At 35.7% G+C, this 20,240-nt stretch overlaps 1 protein-coding gene across 1 annotated transcript in view; it reads right to left on the reverse strand.

The window, feature by feature from the left end:
- Window positions 1-20,240, reverse strand: part of fras1 (Fraser extracellular matrix complex subunit 1) — a 264,241-nt gene that overhangs the window by 163,039 nt on the left and 80,962 nt on the right. Inside the window, 8 exon segments of the mRNA XM_044110758.1 lie at window positions 1,629-1,776; window positions 4,552-4,641; window positions 7,062-7,253; window positions 8,373-8,474; window positions 12,182-12,265; window positions 13,238-13,371; window positions 14,657-14,816; window positions 19,562-19,654. Of these exon segments, the coding sequence (XP_043966693.1) occupies window positions 1,629-1,776; window positions 4,552-4,641; window positions 7,062-7,253; window positions 8,373-8,474; window positions 12,182-12,265; window positions 13,238-13,371; window positions 14,657-14,816; window positions 19,562-19,654 (1,003 nt within the window).

The raw sequence follows: 20,240 nt of genomic DNA on the forward strand, positions 1-20,240 counted from the left end.
AATATATATGTATATATATATATTTGGATAAAAAGTGTTGGTGCTGGGATGATGTAAGATTATTTTGGCCGTATCAAAAACAATTTGCCTCAACAACAAGATGCTGCCACTGGCAAAAACCACAAAGAAGAAGTCAACAGGAAGCAGTCGGAGGATGATGGCGCACAGTGTTTTTATGATTTATCATGTGAACAAACAAAGATATTGTGCATCTTTTCAAGTTGATCAGTCCCTTCAGAATTTTATGATTTTATGGAGCTAATATAAAAATATTTTCAGTATTTATGGTTATTTATGCTTATTTATGACGTTAATGTGACTTTTAGCTTCCTGCCTCATCGATCACGGGCTACAATGAAGAGAATCATCGGTTCTCCAATCTGAGTTCATGATGTATGAGGTTAAGGAAGTCAGTGAGCTGAATTCCTTCATTCCATTTATTATACCAAAATACAGCTGGTCCATTCTGACATGCTACCTTTAAGAGCTAACAGTGAAATGGCATCCCACAAGGGTTTCCCACTCCCTTTGTCCCTCTGAGCTACGCCCCAGAGAGGATGTTAACTAGTGTGTCGTCGCTTACCCCAGCTTTCATTTGCATTTCCTAACACGTGGTTTCCTTTAGGTTTAGCTTAGCAACTAGCTAATAGAGACAAAGGGAAAACACAGAATCTATTTATTCTCAACAATAACTTCACATTGAGTTCGACTGAGGCACCTGTGAAGCAAAGGTCAGAAATACTGCCACCTGCAGGTGGGAGTTACCAGTTATCATAAGTTACCAGGTAATTTATGAGTTATGATGTCACAATCAACAAAAAACCTTTTTTAGTGATTGTGAATGTTTTTCCTCAGGCAACAGCAATCTGCAGCAGAGCTGGCATGGCTTTCCCCCAACAGACACTTTCAGTCTGTTATTCATAACTATAAAGTCGCTCCCTGTTTATGAGCCTCTTCAAGCTTCTTGTTTACATATTTACAGATACTTTATTATTTATAAAGTATTTCTGGTAACGTTGTCTGCTGGTTTATTCAGTCAAGCTTAGACAATACGGCGAAGCAATTTTCACATATAAAACTCTATATAATATCTTTAGAGAGGCAAAGAGAGAAAAAGAAAAGTTTATGCAATATATAATTAAAGCTGCCGAAAAAAGGGAAACTTGTGAAGGAACAAAAGGAGAATTGTTCATGGTGTTATTAAAAATGTACTTATTATAGAAATTCACATTGATGCAAACAACTTGAGTCTTCATATCTACAGTTTATAAAATGAAGCCAGATCCTAGGTTGTTTTTATTTGTTTTGAATGCATGCATCTGAGTTAATATTTCAGTTAATTTCCTTTTAGTTTTGGCAGGAAGTGCACACCGGAGTTAAACCCAGCTCATTTTAACTTCTAAAATGCAAAAAAAAGAGTCACATTTTTAAACCTAAGGGATCTGCAGTGAACACATAAAACTAGTTAGTACATGTGATGCATTCAGGTCAAGGGTCAACTTCACCCTGAAATCACCTTTCAGTCTTCTGAAAAAAAGGAAACAAGCTTAAAAAAAAAAAGGAGTAAGTTTCTGATTGTTGTCCAGCCCCAGCAGAGTCATCCAGACACACGTTGAGTAATTACGTACCCTGCTGACACTCGGGGCAGCATTGGCCTTCCTTTATGACAGCCAGAGTTCCTGGTGGGCAAGTGGGGCAGGAGCGCAGATAACAAGTCACCCGGGTATCGTGGCATTCACACTCGCGGCAGCTGCCATCGGTCCAACGAGCCCGATTCTGAAATAAAACCCAGGACATTGTTAATTAGACCTTAAACAAGTGACAGAAAGCAAAGACTGCGCTAATTTAAAATTTTAATTCAGAAGAATTTCAATTGCATTTATAAAACAGGGCCATTCTTGAATTTTAATGAGTTTTATTTGAGAAAAAGTGAACACTCGTGGCTTTTTAGGCGTTCTGAAAGCAGAATGAGGGAATCCAGGGGAAAGTTACACCAGCAGCAACTTCAGCATCAAAACACAAAGAAAAAGAAAATGTCTAAAAAAATCAAACTTTTCAAACTTTACCAACTTAAAGTCGAGAAATAAGACACTATACATATTAAAATACAGTGATTTTTTTTCTTTCAGCTGCCTGCCTCTATGCACCGATTTCATTTATTACTCATTTCAGTTTCTGAGCGACACAAACAGTATGACCCTGAATGAGTAACAGAATTAATTAAACTTACACCATATTCTTTATTCCTAATAGCACACCAGATGAACTGAATAATTCAGAACCAAACATCTGACTAGATTCAACACGGCAACATATTTCCATCGCTCAAAAACAATAACATGTTGTTTTCAAAGTGTGCACTAAAGAGAAGTGAGTCTGTAGAAACGCACAAGTCAAGGTTTACTTTCTGTTCTCCACTGACATCTTAAGCAGCCATATCTGCACCAAGCCTTTGCAAAAAGCTGCTAAGACTATTTTGTTTGTATAACACCATTAAAATTAATGTAATTTAAAGTGCCTTAGAGGAAAATAGGCCTGTCACAATAACAGATTTTGCTGGATGATAAATTGTCCCAGAATTTATAATAGTTTATATTACAATATAAACTAATGAAATATTGTTGTTTTGACACCATTTTCAAGTAAAACAATGGTAATGGGATAATAAAAATGCAAGACCACATTCTTAAATATCAATAAACTTTCAAATCTAATAAACATTTAACACTGGAACCGTAAGACAATCAGAAACTGTGTTCACAGGCAAACATTGGTGTTTGTTTTAGGTCAGAAATATTTTCACAATCAAAACAATAAATACAAAAAATAAATAGAAAAATAAATAGAAAACTCCAGGTTTCTATTTACTGAAGTTAATTGGCTTCATGTGTATTTATTTGTGTAAACAAAGGCAGAAAACAGTTATAATACAACCCACGACAAATTTATGCCACTTTTACACACATATTCCAATGAAAATATGGCATCACATTCCTGCCAAAAATCCAGAGAACCCTTATCAAGCAATCACGACTAGGCCTGTCATGACAGCAAATTTTGTCCCAGAAGTTATTGCAATAAACAATAATACTGTTGCTTTTACACCATTTTAAAGTAATATAATGATAATGGCATATTAATGCAAAACGAAGCTCTCAAAAATCAAATTCTAACCAAATTTTAACATTGTAACTGAAACATATTTTAAATAAATAAATATAATAACAGAAACAAATAAAGTTAATTATTAAGTCTAAAGAAAATGATCCTAAAAAACTTACATTATCCTGAAAACTTTAATCATCCAGTTTATGGAGGAAAGAGAGAAAGAAAAGTGAAAATGCGAATGTACATGTCATCAGCGTAGAGTAAGAGATGTTGTAGTACTGAATTTTGTAAGCCAGGGGGAGTCTATAGTTTCTGAATAAAAGTGGCTCAAGTACACAGCCTGGGGGATCCCCAGATGATCTTTGTTCATTCAGATTGCAAATCTTGTTTGCAACACTTTTTTTTAGGAAGTATCGCTACATCTGGCATGTTGAAGCAGAAATGCATCTAAATTGTGTAGGACTGAATTAATCCAGATGCAACTTAATCAACAAATCGAGCCTCTACAGAAACAAACTGAGCAACTAAAGCAACTTTTATTCAGGCCCAAACAAAAAAAGTAAAAAAAGAGACAATCTTATCTTCTCAGTCTCACTGTGTTTCAACTTCGACTAAAAAACAGGTCTTCCATAAATGTGTCTCATTGTTCTCCCTCATTATATTTCCATGCTGTTATCTAAAAGTCCTTTGAGTTTCCAACCAGTAATCATTCCGTCACAAAAGCGTATATTTTCTTTTGCTAATGGTGAAATACTTTCTCCAGGGAGACAAAGAACAATCCATTTGGAGCTGATAACTGTGATAGCTGCCGTTTATGGACTGACTCTGAGCTGCAGCCTTGGGCAAATATCTTAAGATTTTATAAATATTTTGTCCTGATTGATGCTGTAAAACATCCAAGCTGAGAAATCCAGTCTTCTAGGGCTTCGTTATGAATAATAAAACTGATGAAAGTCTTCAAGATCTGGGCCAAGATGTTAACAAAACAAAACTCAAAGCAGCAGAACTTTGTTTTTCTGCCATTTTCAATCAAGCTGCTGCAATAAATAATTGCTACTGTTTAGAGTTTGAGTTCATTCATTTACTAACAAACTAACATTAATATGGGCAACACACATTAAGGACATCTACATTGTTTGGATGTTTTTGGTTTCTTTTGTCACTGTAATGATGTTTATTCTCAAACACTGGAAGTTATATACAGGCCTGGGACGTTAACAAATTTTGCTGGATAAAAAATTGTCCCAGAAATTATTGAAATAAGTGATAACATTGTCATTTTGAGACTATTTTCAATAAAAAAAATATAATTATAATGGGATATTAATGTGAGTACACTCTCTAAATGAGGAGAATATCTCTAACGACTCATTTTAATGCATCATGTGATTAATTGATTTATTGCGACAGGTTTGATTATGTCTTAGTGACTCAGATTAATACCTTGAACGATTTCCCCTCGTAGAGACAGGAAGGCTTCAACGAAGAACATTCTGGACAGCATTTTCCCGGCAGATGAACAAGCTCTGATTCCTAAAACACAAACAAAAAACGGACAAATTAAAAGTTTACTCAAATTTCTTACATTCACAAACATTCATTCATTCCACATTTCATTATTATGACACTGACACAGTTAGCTTCCCTGCTGGCTAACTAGCTAACTAGGCACATTTTAAAGCTATTTTCAAGTAACGGTAAGTGTTGCCAACTCCTCAGTAAGAAAAGTGGCTATTGGCTGTCCTAAAACTTGCTAGATGACATCATCGCCTAATTTCCATATTTGGTCATGTTGATCCAGGAAGTAGAAAAAAGGACATGTTGACAAAACAAAACGTGATTAAAATATGTTTAAATCTATAAAAGAGCAAAATTACTTTTTTTTCTAGTTTGATAAAAAAAAAATCTTTACTTTTTCAAACAGAATAAAAACGAATAGGACAAAAGCTAAGCCACCCAAACATTTTTAATACGGTAAAAAATGTATAAAGGTGTTAAAATGTATCTTGCAATAACCTTCTATAATGATAAAGAAACAAAAAGAAATCTAACTCTACTTCTAGGCCTGTCATACTAAATTTTACTGGACCATAAATTGTCCCAGAAGTTATTTCGATAAACGATAATCTTGTTGTAATATAATGTTAATGGCATAATAATGAAAGGAAACATTCTCAAAAATAAATAAACTTTAACTTCTATTGAAAGTTTAACACTGGAACTGGAAAACATTTTAAATAAATAAATAAAACAAACACAATAAATCATGAAGTCCTTCAAAATAAGACCTGGTTGAAACCAACGCACCAGAGTGAAGAGTTTTATTATCTAGGTTTTGGTACAAAGAGGGAGAGAAAGGAGAAACAAATCATGCAAATGGAAACTATTGACCTCATTTTAATCTATTATGTGATTAATGGATTTATTATTTATTACAACAGGCTTATCTACATCATTCATATAATTATCAGCATTGGGAAATTATAAATAAACAATTTTTTCCAACATTTACAGCACCTATATTACATTTCTGGCAACAGATTCCTATAAATTTAGTATCAGCAACCGATAACTTCATAAAATAACCTAAACAGTTCGTTCTTTTTCTTTTCTTTGGCCTTTGAAGGTTGCTCACAAGTCAAAAAGTGTGAAACGGTATGCATTCAGTCAGTGGAGCATGGCATTATTAGTCAAACGATCATAAACCAAACTATAAATATTAGTTCCTCCTTCTGCCTACCGAGTCAAAAATGTCATTAAACCCATAACCTTCTCTGAACTGTAACGAACACTGAAGCTCACACACTCTGGAAACTGAAAAGCTGCGATCTTCACAGCAACGTGACCATGTTCATTTCAGGGCTGGACAAGTGCCAGTTATGCTGCTCACAGTAAATGGCACTTAACAGTTTCAATTATCTCCATATAGCATGATTAATGGTGTCTTATTGCAACCCCGCGGAGGGACATTAAAGCAATATCATTAAATATGAAACTCCAGTTATTGACCTTAAAAATCTTTGGATTTCCATGGAAACTCTCCACTAATCCAGAGTCCGACATTACCAGCTACCTTAAGAGTCCTAATTACCAGATGAAGTCTCTATTTTAAACTGGAGCCAATTCCACATAATAAGATCATTATAGGTGAATCACAGAGAGAAACCCTTGCAGCTGTCAGGTTAATTCATTTCTTTGCACCAAGCAGCACATTTTAAGGCTCTGCTTCTTCTCATTAGTTCCATCTTGTCTTTCAATTTACTGCATCTTAACGAAGTGATTATCTGTGACAACCTTATAACCTTTAATGAATATTCTTTCTCCAGTTTCAGACAGTCTGGCGATATATTCTAAATGTAGAAAATGTAGGAACAAAATAACTAAGACAGCCTCCATTAACTATAGTTGCATTTTATAGAGACAATACAGGATTTTTGGTTGCAGGAGTGTCGCCTGTTAGTGAGGAAGAGTTCACATTACCATTCATGGTTAATCCTGATTCACTGGATTTAAACTGAATGTGGCATTTAATCTGATTAAGGTTAAAGGCTCTGCTGAAACTCCTGAAGTAAAGTTCAACACATGAATACTCTAAAGAGAACCGGACCGGCTTCATGCATTCACTCCTGCTTGGTGAGAAAAGTTCTGCTACGTGTTCAGGGTTTCATAAATCCTGACTGAATCGTCTCGGTTAAAAACCGACGCTGCGTTTCTCAAAAAAAAGAAAAACTTTTCCTTTGAAACGTTTAGGGAGGAATTAGTTTAATATTTTTAAAAGACATTTTGTTTTATTTACTATGACAACTATTAGGAAATAATAGATATGGAAATTTGGGTTGATATCAATAGGCAATATTAATAATGGTGTTATGATCGATAATCAGATTTTACCGATATAGATATTGTTAAAAATATTGATTCATATGAATGGCTGGATGGACGGACGGACTCACCTGTGGACATCCAACATGGCCGCATTCGGCCTTCCGACAGACCACTTGACCCCGGTTACAGGCGCAGAACTCGCACCCTGTGCCGTTCCACATGTCTCCATGGTAACGGACCTCTCCCTGGTACAGGCAGCTTCCTTTGGCGGGAGCACATTCGTCGCAGCACCGACCGGCGCGCCTCACTTTGGTCAGACCCTGCGTAGAAACGGAGACGAGATCCACTACAGGAGAAAGAAAACTCAGAAATGTTTCTCTTTTCTGCTTGTTTTGAGGGAAGACGAGAGTCTTGTTGAGGTTTCTTGTTGCTTCGTCACAGAAAAACACAGCTGGGCCCTCAGGCTGTTCTTCCAGCTTTATGTCAGAGAGCTGAAGAGACCAGATTTAGATGGATACTTTTATTTTTATTCTAAAACATTCATGTTTTGGTTTCTTCCTTGTTTTTCTTTGTCACTTATGTTTTCCGGTTCCTTCTCCACACACACCTGGTTTAGAAGTTTTTTTAAATTTATTTGTATATTTTAGGATCTTGGGTTGTTCAGAGGAATCCTGACCAGAAATTCAAACACCTCAGAGGAGCAGCATCTCTACTCCAACAAAGCAGACAAAGCGTACCTCCTTCTCTTCAAACTCCCCAAATGTTTTATAAACTCCCTGTTTTTATTTTACAATCCAATATTTCCACCAACTCAGTCTTTGTCACAAAATAATAAAGTACCAGAAATAAAAACAACTAATGTTTCAGATAACCATTAACATTGCAAACAGTTGAGATTCAGATCTGTTACCTAATCCACATTAAAGGTATCAGTATGCACTTTGCAGTCATTTAATATTTTGGTGTGTGCGTTTGTGTGCGTGTGTGTGTGTGATGGTGTATTATGTTTTACGCTCCCCTGCGATTCCACCACCAACAGTTCCAGCACACTAAAGAAGCTGCAAGATGAAATTTGCATGCAATTAAGGATTAAATGTCAGGCTGTATGAATATTTTCTGCATGCATTGTGTGTTTAAGCACTGTGTGTGTGTGTGTGTGTGTGTGTGTGTGTGTGCGCGCGTGCGTGCATGTGTGTGTGTAGGTGTGTGTGTGTGTGTGTGTGTGTGTGTGTGGATAAGTAATTGCACTTGCCATGCTGTGTTGCTGTAAAACTGTTACAGAGTTGCACTGTGGGAATTCGCCTCCATTTTGGGAATATTATGCAAACCTCCCTGATGTATACATTTATAATTCAGCTTCAAGACTTTCTGTTCTGAGTTAGACTTCAAGACTCCTCGTTTTCTTGTGTGTGCGTGTGTGTGTGTGTGTGATTGCTCACCTTGTTGCAGACAGCTGGCCGACAGGTGTCTGTGTGACATTTCGACTGACCCCGGTCGCACACACATGTAGTGCAGGCGTCCTTCTGCCACTGCTGCCCGTGCTGCAGGGAGACACAGACGCACATTTAGATCGCTCCAAACTCTGAGTGCGACACCAAAAGCCGATTGAAATCCAGGGAGCTTTCTTCCTCTGAGGGCGAGACAGAAAATCGGGGGCCTCCAGGGAGGAGGACGCAGTTCAAACAGCACCGAAATGTCAAATAAATCCTCTGTTTTAGGCTGGAAGAAGAAGAAAGGAAGCAAGAATAATAATAAATAAATGTGCAAAAGGTTAATTAATGAGATTCTGTTTGTAAAAATGTTCACCAAATCAAGTTTAAGACTTTTTAAAACTATTATGTTAGTCACTCAAAGCACATAGCATAGAATTAGACTGAATAGATCCACCCCTATGAATCGGGCACATTGTCACCAATATAAATCTAGATTTTCTTTTGATATCAGACTGATACAGATTAACATCAGATCTGTGAATCTTTAGAGATTAATGTATTTAACTTACATTGTTTTCTAATTAATTTAAGACATTTCAAGGCTTTAATTTTGGCCGTATACTGGATTATCTGTCCACCAACTCCATTAATCCAAGACGCAGATCCAGCAGACAAACACAGACACTCGACTGAGACGATCTCCAGACCCGCCTGAGTTATTCCCAGGCCAGCAGAGATAAATATAATCCCTGCAGCGAGTTCTGGGTCTGCTGCAGGGTCTCCTCCAGGTCAGGAGCGTCTCCAGAACGAGCTGTCAGTTTACCTAGACATGGACATTTCAGCTGCTGTTTATGCTTCCAGCTGAAACTCTGAGTTATTCCCAGACTCCTTAAAGACTTGGCTAGAAGTAAAAATAGCAGACAACGTCAAAAAGGACTGCAAACGTTTTTATTCCCTTTAACTTTTTTACATTTTACCATTTAAGCCTCAACAATAAACTTCAGAGATTAATTAGGATTTTATTTGTCAGCATAAATACGAGAAATGTTTATGGTAACATTTTCCAACATAGAAATCTCTGTTGTGCTGGATAAAGTTAAGAACCATTTATGGCTCAACTGTACAATTTAACCTAAATGCACTGAAAAAACACGAAGTCTTACCAACTTGGAGTTAGTTTTTGGTGCAAATATCTGAGTAACTTACAAGTAACTTTTCATCAAAATATAGGAGTTTGTTTTAATTCAGTAATTCCATAATATTGAAGGAAAATGTATTACTCCTATTGGCAGATCATTCACCTCTAATGAAACATTTCTCCCATGATAAAAGTGAAATAATCTGCTAATGGAATTAGAACTTTTTCATCAATATTAAGGAATCATTGACTTCTGTGCACCACAAGTCTGGAACAAACTTCCAGAAAAATGTAAAACAGTTGAAACCAGGAGTTCCTTTAAAAACCCTCCAGTTTAGAGCTGCTTTTCTAGGGTGACCATATTTTCATTTGGGAAAACCAGGACACATTGGAGCGGGAGGGGGGATCTTTGCAGCAGGCCTACATAATCCTACAATAACATATATCGCTTTGGCAAGTTGTTGGCGTACTAACAGCCACTCTATCTATCTTCTGATTAAGAACAGGGCTGCCTGCACTGACGCGACTCAGGGATTACGTCACACGCAGCGCCGTGCCCTAGTGCCTGTAAATTTAATGGTCCAATGAAGGTAATTTAAAAAACAGGACATTTCCTCACTTTCTAAAAAAAAACCGGGACGCCCGGGACAGGACGTGAAATACGGACATGTCCCGGGAAATACGGACGTTTGGTCACCCTAGCTTTTCCACCATAATAAATGAAACATTGACCAACGTTTCGATGTGTAATGACTTGGAAAAATGTAATTCTTCCCAAGGTTGATTTTTGTGTTTCCATGATGTAAAGCCATATTGCTGAAATGTGCCATATAAATAAAATTTGATTTGATTTAATCAATATCTTGTTGAAAGGTTACTTGTAAGTTAGTTTAGTCTTATTTCAAGTGTGCTAAGATATTTCCACTAGAAAAGAGCCGAAAAATACTTTTGTGTTTTTCCATTTTATGCATGGATCTGCTGCTTCTGACCTTAGAAAGTTGTTAGCAAACATTAGACCGAGAAACACAGTACGGAGAAGGTTGTGGAGAAGCTTAAAGCAGGGTTAGGTTATAAAACAATATCACTACCTCTGAACATCTCCAATTAAACAAATATGTAAATCAAGTGCATGTTCTCCCGGATCGGCTTCTTGTCTGGTTTCAGGTCTCAGATTTAAAATCTAGTTTATATTGAGGTCGCTGTCCTGCAGACGTCAGATTTAATTCCAACTTAATTTCTCTTTAAAGTTAAACGGCTGAATTAAATATTGACCCACGGCTCGGAGAATGCAAATGATTTCAGTATTTAAGACATCAAAACACAGAGAAGCTGTCTGAACATCAATCATCTCAGAGTCATTCATGACCTTCCAGGATTTAAATTCTCACCTGAACAAACGGATCAAAAGAGCTCAGAATAATCATTTATATTCAACGTGAACGTTGCTTTAACATTCAGCGACTCGTTCTTCATTTACACACGCTTACCGAGAATAATAACTGAGCAAAACTGTATTTAACAAGTTTAGATTAAAAGGAAGCACAAATACAGACTTTTTTATTTTTTTATTTTTTGTTAACTGAAAAAATAAACTTTTAAAAATCATTGTTTTAATTAAAAAGGTAAGGAATCTCATTTTGTAGGAAATAAAGGAGAGATAATTCCAGTTAAAACTCATGAACAAGCAAAAGGACTTACACTAAAATTAGGAAACTTTATGCATTTCTTTTAATAAAGCAAACACAAAATACATTTTTATATTTTACATCTACCAGTGCATCTCATAAATTAAAATACTATTGAGAAGTTAAGTTATTTTATTAATACTCGTCACTAAAGTGAAATATCACATAAATTAATTAAGTACTGATGTTTTAAAGCTATTATTCCTGCTAATTATGTTTTTCAGCCAATAAAAACATTAGATTAGAATTTCCCTCCAGATCAATAAAAAAAAACAGCTTTAATGCAGAAATACCTCTTTAGAAATTATTTTCAAAAGGTTATCTAATCTAATTTGTGCCTGTTAAATTATTTACCCAAAGATTTGAGAAAATTGGAGCAATTTGTTTCATTTAAATACTGCATGTTTAGTTAGCAGGTGAAAAAATTTATTCACTGAATTATTTATGGAGATTTTATGGGGGGAAAAAAATACAAATTGTGTCCAGTGAGTATTTTACTCTGCATGAGACTTGAGTCTCTGGTGTCTTCAGTCAGAGGCTTCTTTAAATCTACTGTAATACAGACTGCTACTGGAGATCTCTACTGCCAACAGCCATCACTACTGAAGAATTTGAATAAATACAAGTTGCAAAAACATTCAATTTCCCTTTGAGATCAATAAATTTAATTGAATAAAACTTAATAATTGCTTTAGGCCTTTATTTAGGTGCTTGCACATTTCTGTACTTTGTCAGCAAACAAGCTAGAAAATATTTTCTTTTCAAAGACTTTAATGCTCAGCTAAATTTATTGGCTGATTTACATGAAATATCAATGATTACATTATTCCTTCTGAAGCTGAGAGCGTTTGTGCATTTAAAGATCCAAGAGTAGAATAGAGAGGGACGCACGATGTGATCAAAGTGAGAGATGAGAGGCTGCAAACACAGCAGGAGGAAACAAACAGCGGGTAAAGAGGACGGATTGAAGCTTTCAGGAGCGCGAGGCTCACCTGGTACTGTGTTCCAGCAGAGAGACAAGGGTTGGACACACACTGGGGACAGCAGTGGCCTGGCTGGATCACCAGGTTCTCATGCTGCAAGAGGAGGAAAACCCGGCAGAACAGGTGTAACTTTGGTAAAACAGAGAAAACTCCTTCCTAATATTCAGGTCTATAACAGGTTCTGAGCAGAATGATTCAGCCGGCAAACATGTCATGAAACAAATGTCTCATATCAGTCCATATCTATCCACAATTATTTATCCTTTGTGGCTTTTTAATCTTTGGATTCCTAGTTGATTCCACCAGACGTTGAGCAACTGAAGCCTTTTTTCTTTCTACATCCCCCAGAATGCCATGGGGTTCTGGATTGGAGTTCAGCAAATATTCCACATATTGATTAATCTATCAGATCTATCGTCTATTGATACTGATCGCTTGTCTGTCTCCACTCTGGCCTCATCCATCTAAAGGACAATATCTAGAAACTTTGTGGTTCATTTAAAGGGAAAGTATTATGTGTTTTTCAGCCACATAATATCATTTTATAGAACAATCAAGTAATTATGTAACCTTCAGTTGATATAAAAATATTACATGACTTAAACTAAAATTGATTTTATAAATTAACGCCTTGATAAGAAAGTTTTGGCAACAACTTGGGATTGTGCTAAGACACACCTGTTTGTCCCAAACTAACAACAAACAGCTTCAATGGAAATGTTGATCATCAGTTACTTAAATACATTTAATTTACAGAAAATGGCTGCTGCTTTAATTCTTTATTCCTCTGGAAACAACATTGAAGTACTTAGTTTCTCACTGAAAGTGTTTTATTTTGATTTAGATGTTGGTTATTAAACAAGAACAGCGTGAAAAACATCATAAACCCTAAACCTTTTTTTTTTAGCATGGCTATTTTATCTAATAATAATTTTGACGTTCCTCTCATCTCTTTGTCAATCAGCATTAATCTACTGAATTCAAATAACTGAGCCGAGCAGGACAGACACAAAGCCACGGAATAAAAGATGAAAGCACTCAAAGTGTGTTTGAGATGAAACTCACTGGTCTGCAGGCCACTTGCTGACACTCCACCACCGAACACTGGGCCTTCCCACTGCTGCACACACATCTGGTACACAAGCTGGGCTCCCACTCCTCTCCGTCCCTGTAGACCACTCCCTGCCAAGAGCAAGACTCTGACACGCACAAACAAAAACTACATGAGAAAACAGCTAAGATGGCCGCCAGGTGGAGAGCAGGCTCTGTAAGCATTACTCTCCCGCAAGATCTGTGATTTAGAGTCAGGAAACAAAGTGAATTAGCTAATGAGCTGCAAAACGGCGAGATAAATCATTGTCGCTCCAAGACATCCTTAGATCCAATATTAACGTTTCAGCACGAATCTGAAGATCTGGTGGAACGTCGTATCTGCACGAGGTTAATTAGTTCACAAATATGACGTCCAAGGATTTGAATTTAAAATTATTCCTGTGTTTCACAAAATCAGCGAAACAATATAAACATTCTGGAATTTCAAGATGTGCAACAAAAACAAGATCCATCTCTGAAAGAACTGAAGGAATAAATAAATACTTATTTAGTTTGAATTTCACTTTTCTAGTTTGTTTTTGTGCAAAAACACAAAATTTTACCAAGTAATTTTGGTCTAATTTCTATTTTAGTCGTACAATAAAACTAAACATACTTTCGAGTAACTTTTCAGGAAGAAATAGCAGCTCAATTTAAATCAATTATTGCTTATATTGAAGAAAAAATGCTACTTATAATTTAAATAATCTGCCAGTGAAGATTTAGCTTACAAAATGGGAAAAATGTCTTATTTCACTCAAGGTTAAGCTGAAAGTTAAAGTAAAAATCTGCACAATGCGGCAATATTTTTTACAATTATTTGTCAAAATAGCTGACAGAATAATTTCAAATGATATTAGAAGATATTTTAATTTCACTTAACATCACTCTTGGTTACGCAGAATAGAAATTGTATATTTTATTTTCAATATTTTTAAAGTTAAGTTATACAGAAGGTCACTTTATTCAAAAGTAGAGGGACAAACTATTTTAAAATAATGTTTTATAATTTTAATGCTAAGTTTCAATAATCGTATCAACTTGAAATGCATTCAAAGCAAACTAAGACATTTATTATATATTTTAATAATACAGATGTGTATTTACTTAAGATTACTTCCTGAATTTATAGAGCTGTATCATTGTTCCACAAACTCAGGTTCCATTGTCTAAATGTCAAAGTTGTTCAGATTAAGCTTAAGATATTCTGTAACTTGTAATTGTCCGAAATTAGAAGATGAAATCTGCAATTTCTCAAAACAACAATAATTCAAAATATACAGCCTGTATAAGATCTTTGCAGAACAATAAATGCTTTATTAAAAACAATCTAAAACAAATGCAGTCGGTATTAAAGTCTTCATGTTCAGTGGAATCTGCAGCAGCTCTCACCTCCATTACTGCCACAAATGGGGCAGCAATCCCCAGTTGGGATGAACGGGTTCTGGTCCGGCAAACAGGTGAGTTGGGGGCAGGGCCGTGCACGGCAGGACACACTGCCTTTAGAGCAAACACACACCGAACAGGGAGAGAGACTCCACTGGCTGTCATGCTGTGGGAAGCAAACAAACAAAGAAAAAAAATTAATTACATGGAGAAATAAAACCTAAAGCAGAAATAAGACAGGAAGGAGAAAAGGCAGTGAGATGAAGCAGACGGAGAAGAAGAGGCGCTCTAAGCCTGAGTGACAGATGAGAAAACAGACACTGAGTGGGTAGGAAGGATAAAGAGTGGCTAAATACAATGGCGTAATGGGAACGGTAAATTCCCGCCAAAAAAATTATAAAATTATTAAAATATAAAGTCTAAGAAACTTTCTGAAAAAAAATCTTGTGACATTTTTGAGCTCCAAAAGTAAAAAATCTGGAAAAAAAAAAAAAAAAAAAGATTAATCTAAGAAATGTTCTGGAAAAAGCGTGGATATTTCTGGGTTTCCAAAACCAAAAATGTTTGACATGTCAAGCTCAAAAAATGTAAAAAAGCCAAAGATTTTCACTTTTTGAAATTTCCTCGTTTCTTGCGAGAAAATCTCTCAAATTAATCTTAAATGTTTTGACTTTTCATGCTCAAAAATTAAGTGTGAAATAAGGGTAACATAACTTAGCATCCAATTTCCTTGCTGAAGCCAAAATGTTGCCAAATGACTGACACAATTTTACTTAATTTATTTTTTTTAATTGAATGGGCAGCTTCAACATTTTAAATTTCCTCCATTTTCTAAATCTCACCGTCTCTTTCACTTCTTGTTACTGATTGGCTGGGGTGAAGTCACATGACTACCAACTGTAAACGTAGCACCGCATCTTAAAGGGACATGAACAGACCCTACCGCGGCGTAGCCAAAAAAAGAGCAAAAACTACTTTTCTTTTAATTTGTAATAACTTTAAAAAATCACGTCACTTTTTCTCATAAATTTCGGGGTCAGTTAATTTTCGGTTTATTACCCCGGCCTCCCCTGGAGATCCTCTTAATAACCAGTATTTCCTGAACAAATACCTGAGATGAACTGCAATAAGGCAAAAATTGAGTTTAATTATGTTTAATTTGTCTATATAGAAATTTCATCAAACAAAAGACAGAGTAAAAAACTTGCTAATGAATAAAAATAGATTGATTTGGGTACAAAGCAAGATAAAGCATTTATTAAAGCAGTAAAATTAAACTTAAAGGTTTTCAAACACTGCGACAGACTGGCGGTGTATAGAAAATGGATGGATGGATGGATGGATGGATGGTTTTCAAACAGATTCCAGAGAATAAGCGATTTAAAGCTGAAAGCTCTGCTACCCAATCTGCAGATTTAATCTCTTTAGTGATAGACACAGGTTTGTACATTATAACCACAAGTAAAATTTTTATATTTATTAATTTCTACATGCCAAGTTGTTTCTTTTTAAAGGAGTTTGAATAATGTTGTCTATCATAATTTAGAGGTAAATGTAGGAGAAACAACGAAGGGAGAACGACACTGAGGACAGGACTCGTTGTGAAGCTGAATTAAAATTAGAGATAACGCCCAGTCAGAGATAAAAGTGCTAAAGGCTAAAGGAAATATGAGACAGGATCAAAAGCATAAAAAGACAGATTAAAGGAAAGTGTGAACATGAAAAGCAGATGTCTAATTTAAATTTGAGCTGAGTCCCAAGTTATCTCAACTGCCTTAGGCTAAAACTAAACTAAACGATGCTATAGCTAGCTAGCTAGCGGCTAACAGTAAAAATTATGACTTTTCCTGGACTTCCTTTTAATATGAAATCTTGGTTTTATATACCTCCAGAGGCCTTACACATTCATAAATCTCAAATTTAATCATTCCTATGAATGAGAGGAGTACAGTAGATAAAATCCACAAGTCAATTTCAGGCATTTCATCTGCTACTGCATCCCAAAGATTTTCTTCTGACCCCCCAGTGTTTCCCAAAGATTTTCTGCCCCTCCGCCCCCCATGGATTACAATCAACCCCCCCCCAAAAAGGAAAAAAAAAAAGTTTAGTTTTTTTTTTTACCTTTTTCATTTATCCATACCGCTTCCAGTGTCCATTTGCCGCATGTCTTCCCCTCTCTCCCTCCCCCTTTCCTGTCAGCCTACTGTCATATAAGGGACACTAGAGCCCACAAAAAGACCCCCGCTGGGAAAAAAATAAATAAATAAAACAAACCATCTAAACCTGAATTAAAAACAAAGAAACAGCCAGTGTGGGTAGAAAAAAAGAGACACAAGAAGAGTTTTAAAAAACCTCAACTATTATGGGGAAAAAAATCCTATGATTCACAACTACTAATATCTATGGAGCTAAATTGGGGCCATAAAGTTTGTTGAACAGAAATATTGAAAATGAAAAAAAAATTGAAACAGAGAAAATATTTTGAATCTGAGGAAAATAGTGTTAAAACTGAAACTAGAAATTTGAACCTAAAAAATAAGTTTAAAACCTGAAAATAAAGATTTAAAACTGGAAAAAAAAGTTTAAAACTGAAAAATAAAAAAAAGTTTCAAAACTACTTTTCTAATTCAAGTGTTTCTAATAATGTTTCAATTTCCAACTATTTAATCTTTTTTTCTCTTTTGAACAAACTTTATGGTCTCAATTTAGCTCCATATGATTCATACATTTAATTATCAGATAGACAGAACTATATAAAACACACTGGACTGAATCTGTGAGTAGGAATGCCATTTCTAGAAGTTCTGTCTCTTTAAATAACCAGCCAACAAACTGTCAGGTTTTTCCTTCACAACTGAACATTTAAATTTTGTAAATGTGCTAAAATACAACCAGTAAGCGACGACACCTTCGTAAACATTCAAGTTCAGTTTGAAAAATCATTTAGAGCTTAAAATACAATTAATGGAGTCAAGTCCTTTGATGTCTGCAAAATAGTTTCCAACAACCGACTACTGCTCATGAGTTGCAGCAGTTTAAAAATATTCAGTCCTTTGGTGGAAAAAGATTAAATCTTGAAAAAAGCCATGACTTCTGAGCACAACTCCTCCCCCAGCTGCCCAGATCCGTGTGAAGCGCCACTTCACTGCAATGCCAGCAGAATCTGTAAGCCCTGCCAAGAAAAAGACTTGTTTCTCTTGAGAACTTGTACTGTCTAAATTGGCTGCCAAAAGCTGAAGGACACTTGATTGAAGATAAACAAGGGAGTGATGCTTTTGTGTGAGGGGAGAGATGGAAAAGTCTCAGGAAACAAGGTTTTTATGAAGAGGAATGCCAGTAATGTCAGAAAATGTATCAAAACACAATTCTGCTTCCATTGGTGAATGAATAAAAGAAGGCTGTACTAGACAGAGACCTGCATTTGTCTCATTTTTGATGTTTTGTGGTATATTTTTTGCAGAAAAGACTCACCAGTTTTATGTTGGACAATACTTTCAGTAATAAACCAACATAAAATGCAGCGTAATTGAGATGTGGAAGAAAAATAATAAATGATAAATTAACATATTGGGTAAATATGCTTTAGAACAATGATGTACAAACTTTTTGCCATGAGAGCCAAATTATTAAGTTAAAAGCACTTTGGGGCCAAAAAAGTTATTTTAAAGTGGCAGAATTATGTGTTTTCCAGACATAAAGTATAATTTCATAGCACAATTCAGTAATTATATTACCTTCAGTTCATGCTATATATATCAAATATGACTTCCAGATTCAACGTCCTAAAATTGGGTCACTGTCTCTTTAAGAAACTCCTGCCTTCAGGAAGTCATCGCAACAGAAATACTGCCTCTTTAAAACAAACTTTTTGTGCCTTTTTAAAAAATTTTCTCCTCAGTCATAAACTAAAAATGTAAAGTTTTATTTAAATCAAACTTGTAGTAAATGGATCTGTAAATCATAGTAGGTTTTTTGTTATTGTCAAACATTTTCAAACTGCCTGAGATTGTCTATTTTTCTTTTTTGGGCTGAAGATGATTTCCGTTTGAGTAACGTGTCGATGTAAGTGGTTACTCTAAAGACGAAAGCAGAAACAGCATTAATTATTGACAATCTATTTTTATACCTCATTTTTATTAAAACAGGATATGATTTATTTGAAAAAAAACTTCCCTACAAGATGAAAAAGAGTCCATCTGCTGCAACTTGTGCACCACATTTACCACATAGCCAGGGAAAAAAATGAGTTAATATTTGCACAGACCACTGATGTTAAAATTGGTCCATCCAGTCCAACTTTCCAATTTTAGAGTGAAATTACAGTCCTTACTACTTCGAAAAGACTTTTCTGAGTAATATTTGAAATATTTTACAGAGAACACACTGAGGAAAAAGCCAAACTCCAAGAAAGCCAGAAAGCTAATATCCACCAATAAGGCATATCCGCCTGTTTTTCTCCTTTCAGGCTTGTTGGCGTCCAGCTGCTGCTGTTAGCATCCCACATTTGACCCTAAAGGTCATCCCAGAAGTATTGGATAAGGTTGAGGTCAGACCTTTTGCCACAACTATGAAAGAAATTCTTTCCGAACAGTCTTTCTACCAGAAAGCCACATTATTTTAAAATAGGAAAAGTCAGAAACTATTTGAGCTAAACTAATAAAAAAATATCACCATAAGCTGTAATAAAAAGCTGCTGGTAAATTGATTAATTCTGTAATAAACATGTAGGGAACAAAGGTATGTCTTCAGATTTTTTTATGTGGAGGCCACAAATTTGAGATGTTTTTAATTTATCATGCAATTAACTGATTTATTGCTAATTGCAACAGGCGTAGGTGTGTTTATTAGCTCTAAACGGGTTAAAAGATATCAGAGAAAGGACAAAAAACAACACTTTTTGACTCTACTCACCCCATAAGTAACTCCTTCGTACTGGCAGGAGTCCTGGGATGAGGAGACGCACTCTGGACAGCACTTGTTGGCAGGAATCCTCAGAAATTCACCCTGTAGGTTAAAAACACACAAAAACATGAACACAAGCTGAGCCTGACCAAACACACACGCACACACAGCAACCCAGAGTCAGGAAGGGAAAATAAATAACCAGCACTGAATACAGAGCACATCAAATTCAGCATGTCTATTTCCATGGTTATTAACCGCCAAGAGATAGTAATGAATATATAAGGACTTTATCAGATACACCACATGTGCAGGCGTGCAACAAATATTACAATACACCAAGCTGGACTTTTTATTTATTTATTTATGCTTTTTTTTTTTTGGCTCTGCTTTCAAGCAGTAATTGAGGGCAGAAAGTGTGGCAGGAATCAGATGAGAAAGCAACACCAGCTGGGCTGCGGTAGTTTAGGTGTTGTTTATTGGAATAAAAATGGTTAGGGACGGAAAAAGTGATAGGGAAGGAATACAATTTCTGGGAGATGAAAATACACATCCCCACGGAGCTTCAACAGCTGTATTGTGTTAATTGGAAAAGGGGGAGGGGGATGTAAATGGATTGGAGCAGAAGGCAAATTGTTTCTGAACAAGCACAATAAAAATCTACTGCATGAATGGAAAAGGAGAAGCG

This window comes from Gambusia affinis, linkage group LG03 (assembly GCF_019740435.1).
Source record: "Gambusia affinis linkage group LG03, SWU_Gaff_1.0, whole genome shotgun sequence".
NCBI classification, from domain to species: domain Eukaryota; kingdom Metazoa; phylum Chordata; class Actinopteri; order Cyprinodontiformes; family Poeciliidae; genus Gambusia; species Gambusia affinis.